The 9674-nt window shown below is 35.7% G+C and overlaps 1 protein-coding gene across 1 annotated transcript; it reads right to left on the bottom strand.

Annotated features, from left to right (window-relative positions):
- Positions 1-6504: 6504 nt before the first annotated feature.
- Positions 6505-9200, bottom strand: LOC138716541 (enhancer of split mbeta protein-like). Its single transcript, XM_069849697.1, has 2 exons — positions 8829-9200; positions 6505-7726 (listed from the first exon to the last, which is right to left on the bottom strand). Exons 1-2 carry the CDS (start codon positions 8910-8912, stop codon positions 7175-7177), a joined length of 636 nt encoding a protein of 211 aa, XP_069705798.1. The 5' UTR covers positions 8913-9200; the 3' UTR covers positions 6505-7174.
- Positions 9201-9674: the final 474 nt, after the last annotated feature.

The raw sequence follows: 9674 nt of genomic DNA, 5'->3' as shown, positions 1-9674 counted from the left end.
GAGGGAATTTGCCTGTGAAAGCTGACCACGGGAGGCAACTGACCCATACTCCGAGAGTGATTTGACAGGGGTCCGCGGAACCTCGGCATGTTTTCAAGCTGTATTTTAACTAACAGTAAATTTATTTATCACGTTCTCTAATTTCTATCAGCTTTCTGAAATATTTTTGTTTATCTCAGAAGAGACAGCGTTTTAACAGGAATCCAGAAATGAATATAGAGTGTTAGTTGGGAGGCCGGAGGGAAAAAGACCTTTGGGGAGGCTGAGGCATAGATGGGAGGATACTATTAAACTGGATTTGAGGGAGGTGGGATATGATGGTAGAGACTAGATTAATCTTGCTCAGGATAGGGACTGATGGCGGGCTTATGTGAGGACGGCAATGAACCTCCGACTTCTCTAAAAGCCATAAGTACTTTTATTCACTTTTCCCCGAAAATAGATAAATGTAGCATGGATCGGATGGGATGGGATGGATTGGGATTAATGAATGAATGAACAAGCAAATAAACAAACAAACAAACAAACGATATGACAGAGTAATTGTGTGTTCAGTGCACACCTTGGCTAATTATATAACTTACAATTTTATTGTGAAAAAGGGGTAGATACATTATTTGTTTATATTTTACCCCCTCTAAATTTATGATTATAATAATTAATGGTTGAGCAATTAAATGAAACTCTTAGGTACCTAGAACATACTCTGAAAACGGAAAGAAGCTCAGTTGAAATTTGAAATTTTTAGAATGTTTTTTGTTGTTTTCGATAGGCCCTAACTTTGAAAATTGGAGCTACATCGTTTTACAGGAAGTCCTTCAATTCAGGAGGAATAGTAAATAATTTAGAGAGTGGTAGTGGACTTTTCTGAGTTCATTAAACATGTGCCCAATTTTCAATAAGTGTGGATGCGTTACAAGTTGAAAAAAGGAAAAACAAGTTACTTAATGATTGAATTTGTTGCTTATTTACAAGATATCAATACATTTAAACAGTTCATTGTACTTTTTCGCTCTGTTGACAAACCGAGATTCGCTAAATTTGTAGCTAAAATCACAATCCTGCATGATAAGGATACAATGAATTTAGGAATCATAGTACTAGTAAAGGCTAGTTCACAATAAACCGGGAACGGAAACGACAACGAGAACGAGAACGGAAATTATGTTATAATGTGTTTAACAATATTTCCGTTCTCGTTCTCTTTTCTGTTCCCGGAACGGAAACGACAACGAGAACGAGAACGGAAATTATGTTAAATGTATTTAACAATGTTTTCGTTCTCTTTTCCGTTCCCGGTTTAATTGTGAACTAGCCTTAACTCGGAATAGATATGTGGGTGCCATGTGTTTCTTTGAAAAGCATGGGATGTTGTAATCGGAGTATTGTAGAAACTTGTGCACCAAATCCTCAGGACGTAATTGGCACAATTGACTACCAGTTGGCCGATTCTCTTCTGAACAAACAAAACACGGGTGGGCCCAGGATACCTGTTCCGAGCCCAGTGAACCGGAATGAACTCGTTTTTAATAAATCCACAGCACATTTCTGTGTCTGTGGGAACCGCCTAATTGAGTTGTAACCCAACTCCCTGATTTAATTAGAAATAACATTGCGAATCATCGGAATAACGAGGAAACAACCTGTCAGATGCAACGAGACGCATTTGCATTGCCAACACTAACGTTCTCCTTCGTAATTATCACTATTATACTTGTAGTATTATTGTGCACGGCCGAGTGACTAGCATATCCAAGGTGTTCTCTCTTTAGCCTACGCGGACCGAAGGTTCGTGGGCTCAAATCCTACGTCGAGCACGGATAATTGTTTCAGTACTTATTGTACTTCAGTATTTTATTGAAAATATCTCTGAGTATGTGTTGTTGCCTTTTTCAAATATCACATTACGCAGATTCAATTTTGTTTGGTTTTCTTTTTTCTTTTATTTTCTCGTTCCTTTTGATGCTTCATTATTCATGACCGCACATTAGTTTTGTTCCTAGAGCGTTGAGTTTAAACTAGATAAGTTATTTTTATTATGACAAAGTATATGATTATGTCTCGTGACCAAAATAATGTACGAAATGAAAATTTAAAAATTGGAAATTTATCCTTCGAAGAGGTGGAACAATTAAAAGATCTTGAAGCAACAGTAACAAATATAAATGACACTCGGGAGGAAATTAAACGCAGAATAAATATGGGAAATGCCTGTTATTATTCGGTTGAGAAGCTTTTATCATCCAGTCTCCTGTCAAAAATGTGAAAGTTACAATTATAAAACAGTTATATTACCGGTTGTTCTGTATGGTTGTGAAACTTGGACTCTCACTTTGAGAGAGGAACAGAGATTAAGGGTGTTTGAGAATTAGGTTCTTAGGAAAATATTTGGGGCTAAGAGGGATGAAGTTACAGGAGAATGGAGAAAGTTGCACAACGCAGAACTCCACGCATTGTATTCTTCACCTGACATAATGAGGAACATTATATCCAGACGTTTGAGATGGGCAGGGCATGTAGCACGTATGGGCGAATCCAGAAATGCATATAGAGTGTTATTTTGGAGGCCGGAGGGAATAAGAACTTTGGAGAGGCCGAGACGTAGATGGGAGGATAATATTAAACTGGATTTGAGGGAGGTGGGATCTGATGATAGAAACTGGATTAATGTTGCACAGGACAGGGACCGATGATGGGCTTGTGAGGGCGGCAATGAACCTCCGGGCTTCTTAAATGCCATAAGTAAGTATTTTTATTCACTTTTCCCCGAAAATAGATAAATGAATGAATGAAGCAATCAAACAATCAATCAATAAAAAATCAATCAATGAATGCATAAATAAATAAATAAATAAATAAATAATCAAATAAACAAAGAAACAAACAAACAAAACTAAAAGAATGAAACAAATAAAGAAGTATATAAATAAAGAAATGAATAAAGATACAAATAAATAAACAAGAAAATAAATAAATAAATAAATAAATAAATAAATAAATAAATAAATAAATAAATAAGTGAATAAGTAATACGTAATATCTAAAGTAAATAATAATTGCTGTGACATATAGACCCTTAATTAATATAATACTTCCAAGGTGCAAGGTTTGTGCATCTTGTAATTACAGAAACATAAAGTTTCAGGGGGGGGGGGTAAGAAAAGGTATTACGTGTTACCAAAAACTATTGTTCAGGACTGAACATGCTTCGGTTATGTATACAACAGATATATATCCCTTTCCTTGCCTTGACTGATATTGGAATCGATACGTAACTCCAGAAGTTTTGATACTCCTGCACCTAAGACACGTGAGAAAACCCAAAACATTCATGCATCATTTGCATTAACATATTAATGAGCAAAACAGGCGACAATATCGTTTCTTATTCTTTTACTTCTTCTTCTTCTTCGTCGTCTTCTTCTTCTTCTTCTTCTTCTTCTTCTTCTTCTTCTTCTTCCATTATAGGCTTACAGTGTTTTAAAATTAAGCATTCGCGGTCTCGTTTCTTTGCCCTTCTAGTGAACTTTTTCCACCAGGTCTTCATCTCGTACACGATAATATTATCTTATCTCTTTCCTTACGTGGTCAAGTCTTTGTTTTCCGAACAATTTTTCTCAATGTCCATCTCTATTGTGTCTAGTAATAATTGTTGGATTCGAGTTTCTGCAGTATAGTTAAGAACATATCTAATAACAGCTTTGTAAATAATTGCTTTTGGTTAATCTACTTCTAGTTTTACATCGTAAGGAGTAGGCCTATTTACCCGCTACCATGATCTTTGTTTTCTGAGTCGGTATATTCGTATTAAATTGTTGGACTGTCGCATGTGAGCTGTGCCAGAAGAGAAAGAATGAGTCATCAGAAAGAGAGTTTATTTCGTGATGGTTAATATCGTACGTATCTACAAGCAAGGAAATCCATCTCAGATTAAAATCTATCTTCCTTCTCCATAACCATTGGTGATACAGTCACGGTACATTTTAAGGGAACACCATATTGAAATTACTAATTTCCGTATTTTTAAAGCTAAATTCACAAAATTGTATTACTGGTATATCCGGTTAATAATAACACAAGTACAGTAGTGGAAAAAAAAAAAAACCGGACCGACCCTTGTAGCTGATTTCAGAGCCTTGTTCACTCCAGAGCACGATAGACCGGTAACTAAGACTTTCGTGGTTCGAATCCTGCCTGGGAAGCAAACTATTTTTTTGTTCTTTTTTCAAATTTATTCCCAATACTTTTCGATAGATGGTAAAATTCATCTTCTGGGAATAATAAGTTAATTAAGTAGTAAAATATCGCTGCAATCGAAAAGTATTGGGAATAAATTTGAATAAGGAACAAAAAAAAGTTTCCTTCCCAGGCAGGATTCGAACCACGAAAGTCTTAGTTACCAGTCTATCGTGCTCTGGAGTGAACAAGGCTCTAAAATCAGCTACAAGGGTCGGTCCGGTTTTTTTTTTGCCACTACTGTACAAAATTTCATCTTTCTATGATATGTGGTTTGAATTTTATTAATATCTTAGTAAAATATTGTATCGCTTTATGCATAAAAAGTCCCTTGCGCCACAATTTACATTATTTTTAAATAATATTCATTTATATGATTCTTTATATACATTGAAACAAACATTGCTGTACAGTGAATCGGTAAATTAATAGGAATTTTTGTATGATTATTAATATTTTTAGTTTTTATTATTTTATAATAAAGATTCTAGTAATTTCTGATTAATTTTACAGCAAAATCCTATAATAAGTTTTGACCTCATGTAAATAATGATCCATGTAAGTGAATATCAATTAAGAATAATGTAAATTGTGGCGCAAGGGACGTTCTGTACAAAGTGATTCAATATTAAAAGAAAATTAATAAAATGCAAACCACTTATCATAGACAGATGAAATTTTGTAGCCTACATTTTCATTATTAACCAGTTATACCAGTGATCAACATTTGGTGAATCTAGCATGGTAGTTGCTGATTGCACTATTTTGAACTCTTTAATTTAAACTATGAAACTTGAAAATTTCAGTATAATGTCCCCTCAAGGTCACAGGACAGGTCTTGCCTCTTCTATTGTATTAATTATGTAGGCGGGCTTTTAAATTTTCTTCGAAGAGACCGACTAATACCATATCATCTGCGTAACATAACACATTAATATTTTCACTACTCATTAAGGTACTATTTTATCTCATTTGTAATGAGGTTAATGAGGATGGGGCTTAATTAATGATCTTGTCTCACTCTCTTCGGCACTGGAATTTTGTTTGATAATTTTCTTCCAACTTTCCAATTAAAATTATTTCAGTAAATAATAGCATTTGTTAAAATCATCAATTCCAACAGATAGCCTACATTAAAAAAATATGAAATTTGTAATATGCTTTAATTCCAGATTGTCAAATGCTTTTTGCATGTTTACAAAACAAGAATATGCAGGCTTACTTAACTCCAATGTATTTTCTATGATTTGTTTAATAACAAAATCTGCATTTGTACAAGAATCTTCCACGGGGGAAACCCTATTGTTCATCCTTAGATGGTATAATCTCATTAAGACTTTGTAGAATGACCCTTGCTACAAGTTTCAAAATGGTTCACAGTCAACTATGCCTCTAGTTATTTATTTTTAATCTCCTTTCTTAAAAAACGGAATAACATTTTTTTTCATTCTTCAGGAATTTGAGAATCTTTGAATACCTGTATTATCGATTATATTATGCAAAACAATTTGTAAAGGCGAATTGAAAATAGACCAAATAAAATATTTCTGTGAGTTCAAAATGTAAAATTTCAAATCAACTTGCTAACATTATAGTTTAAGTAGAAAAGCATTTTAAATTTATTACAATATCTAAGTCTTCTGACCATTTGTCTTCCATTCTTCTGAAGTTTGGGGTTTTCTGAATATCTATAAAACGGTTTTGTTTTGCGAGAATGCTTTGTAAAGACAAATTTAAATACCATAATTCAAATATTTCAGTAAGTTTAAAGTGTAAAATTGAAATCCACTTGCTAACATTATAAACTAAAATAGAAAAGTATAAATTTACTAAAATTTCTAAGCCTTCTGACCATTCGTTTTCCATTCATCTGGAGTCAGTGATTCTTTACATATCTGTATAACTAATTTTACTATGCGAGAATAAATAATTTGCAAAGGCAAATTGAAATACATCGACTAAAATATTTCATTGATTTTAACATGTAAAATTGAAATCCATTAGCTAACATAAAGGATTTTAAGTTTATTCAAATTTCTAAGTTTTCCGACTATTCAAATTTTCCATAGAATAGGTCAATTACACTTCAAAGTTATGGATAATGGATGAGGAATTGGGTATCAAATCACAAAGCTTCCCTCCCCAATTAATAGAACATCACTAAACCCCCACACATACCCCTTGAAATATCAATAGCATTTACAGGGACGTAAACAGGATTTCGGAATATATGTAGGGAAATTTGCTCGAAATGAGAAAGCAGATAAATTTAATCTTTGCTCATAATAATAATTATTATTATTGCTATGCATATTTTCATCATCACAAGTTACAAAATAGACTTATTTACATTTACTTTCATTTCATTTCCTCAGGTACATAATTATTATCACAGTCTTCATAACATTAAACATAAACAAATTTTAAAACTGACAAAAATTAAATGCACAATGAATAGGCACCACACATATTAATTAAACAACATAATTAGTGAATTTCTGAATTATTTGTTCGAATTAAGTATGAAATTAATTTTAAAAATATTTTCAAAATTATTAATTTAAAAACTACATTATAAAAATACTTTTAATATTAATTTAATTCTTGTAAAATTCAACTTCATACAACATGTCATTGTTTTTAAAGAACAATTAGGTTATAAAATTAATCTAAATTTCTTATAAAATATTATGTTTGGAAAAAAAGAACAATCCGTCGCATAATGGAGACACTTTAAAATCGTATAACATCTTTAATAACATTGAAAGACCTAGGTATTTGTCCGTTTTAATAAATTTATATTCAGTTCTGCGGAGTGGGCGTGCCTTGCTGTCACCACTTCCAAGAGTCTGTCATGTTTATTTACACTTCATCACTCAACTCGGATATATACAAAAATAATAAATAACGATTAATAACAGTTGAAGAGAGTCAATGGCTACCAGGGCCTCCAAACCGGTGAAGAGGGCGCCTTAGACTTGTCGTTCACCACGACGACGGTAGCCGAGGGGGAGACGGCACCCTGGTGGTGGGGGGACGCCGGGGGTGTGTACACGTTGTTGAAGCACTGGGGTGCAGGGGCGGGCACTGCGTCGGCAGCGGCCTGCAGGAGGGTGGTGGAGGTGTTGTCGATCTGGCGGATGCAGGACCCGAGGTGCTGCAGCAGTTTTGTTCTGGCCGAGGGATCCACGCTCAGCGGCGAAGAAGGAGACGCGGCTGCGGCGGCGAGGTACTGGGACACCTCGGCGGCGCAGTGCGTGAAGCCCGCCCGGAACCTGTCGGCATATGCGGCCTCGGGGGTCAAACCCAGGGAGTGCTGCCGGCGTAGCTTGTGAAGGTGGCGAACTGTCAGCTCCAGGATGTCCGCTTTCTCCAATTTGCTCACGTTCTCGCCCTCTGCTTGCAAGGATGACACGATCAAGTCTTTCAGCTCGTCCAAGCACTTGTTTATCCTGGCGCGACGTTTTCGCTCCAACATCGGCTTCATAACCTGCACACGAGAAGAACACGAACATTATTGACACTGTCTCATAACGTAACTGACATCCACTAATTGCGTACAATCACTGAAGACTGTTTAAAAAATCTACTTCTTTTTGCTAACAGTTATACGAAATAAAACTGAAAATATTACAGAATAATTTAAATCATTTAACTTGTATTACACCATGCTGACTACATGGAAAGAAGTTCCATTATGTGGTTATTGGTTAAAAATTCTGACTAATCTGACAGCAATTATTGTTCAAAGGTTGGTATTATGACAGCGACGTAATTTATCAAGAATTACTTCAAGACGCTGGTCAAAATTATTGCAAGGAGAAAAACATTTTCTCATCTAACCCACTATTAAATTTAACTGAAGTAGTTTTACTGAACCAGAAAATAGTAAGTATGGCCTATGCAGTCCATTAAAAATTAATAAAAGTACAGCTAGCAAATTTTAATAACCTTGGATTATAACATAATGTTAACATCTTTAATAAATGCATTCACTTGTAAATCGAGAAGACATATATTAAATAAAATACTACTTCTAAAACTAGTTATTAATGTCCAATCGTAATATATGATGTCTTTATTTTGCGAATAATTACATCGGAGAAAATAATTAAAAGTCATTATATTATTCAGCTTCTCAGATCATTTGATAGCAAATAATTTAATAATAGTGTAATAGTTCAAATCAAAAAATAGTACCGAATACAGAAATGCATAATTATTATAATTTCACAATGTAATAAACAACTTCCACACTTTATAAGAGAATAACTGCTTGCCTTGTAATGTACAATAACTGAAGAGGTTATAAAATCTGTGAAACTGATTAATATTTCCGCCTGGGGCGCGCGTGTCAACTTCGATTTCTTTGCGTATTAACCCGGGAGTGGGCGTAACCCTTCATTAAAAAGCTGAAACTAAACGGAGAGTATGGTAACGATCAACTAATGGATTACCCGAAGGGGAACATTTAATGTCTTGTTCTGGACTTTTATTTATGCTAATTGGAACGATCATTAGAATACAGGCAATTAAATAGATCTCAGAAATAATTACGAAACAGTAGATCCGTGTTAAGAATATCAGCTTACCTTTCTGTACTGGTAAGTTCTGGATATCGGCTGTTCATCGTACTCGGACGTCGGAACCATGTAGGCACTGCCGTCTGGACGCATGATGACGTCGATGATAATCACACGTAATCGAGAGTTTTAAATGTTAATAACACTGTAACACTGAACCACACTGCACGATGTCCCAAGGAATAGTGATGACGGTTTAGGGCGAGCCCTGGGGTATAAGTGTTTATATATAATAGGGGAAACGGGGTGTGTGGAGGGGATGTGCCAGGTGTGTGTAAGGCCCGTGTCATACCCACTCCCTCCGCCAGCAAGACTGCCGGCTGACTAACTTGTTTGAATCGTGGGAAACTAACTTGGCCTCACGTTCCCACACGCATACATCCACCACGCCACCTGTGCCTCCCTCCCCACGCTACTATCTGACTACTGCCACTGTCTGGAGGGGCGACCCCTGTTTCACGGGTGCTAATATTCGCGTCTCGACCAAGTCTTCCTCTAAAATTGCCGCGTTTTTGGCAGCGTCCGGGGATGGACACAATACGAACGTGCCACCAATATGCCTCAGATATAGTTGCATATTAATTCTCAAGCTGTTTGTTCTTTTTTTCAAGTTTCGTGAATATTAATCTCCGGTGAAGTTTAGCAGAGGAACCCTTCCTCAATCTGTTTAGCTTGTGTCAGTGAGCATATGTGTCGCCTCATACCGTCAAAAGCAATGCGGGGGAGGAGTGGATAACGCCGCAAAGGGATGCGTTCACTCGCTTCATGTGCAGGCATGGCTTCAAATAATTACTTCACAGTTCACACTGCGTTCAAATAAAAGCTCCACAGCTCGAGTGTACTCGAGGAAAACAA

The sequence above is a fragment of the Periplaneta americana genome, chromosome 16 (assembly GCF_040183065.1).
Source record: "Periplaneta americana isolate PAMFEO1 chromosome 16, P.americana_PAMFEO1_priV1, whole genome shotgun sequence".
Lineage (NCBI taxonomy): Eukaryota > Metazoa > Arthropoda > Insecta > Blattodea > Blattidae > Periplaneta > Periplaneta americana.
The sequence above is the reverse complement of the archived record's forward strand: the minus strand, read 5'-3'. Positions and strand labels throughout refer to the sequence as shown.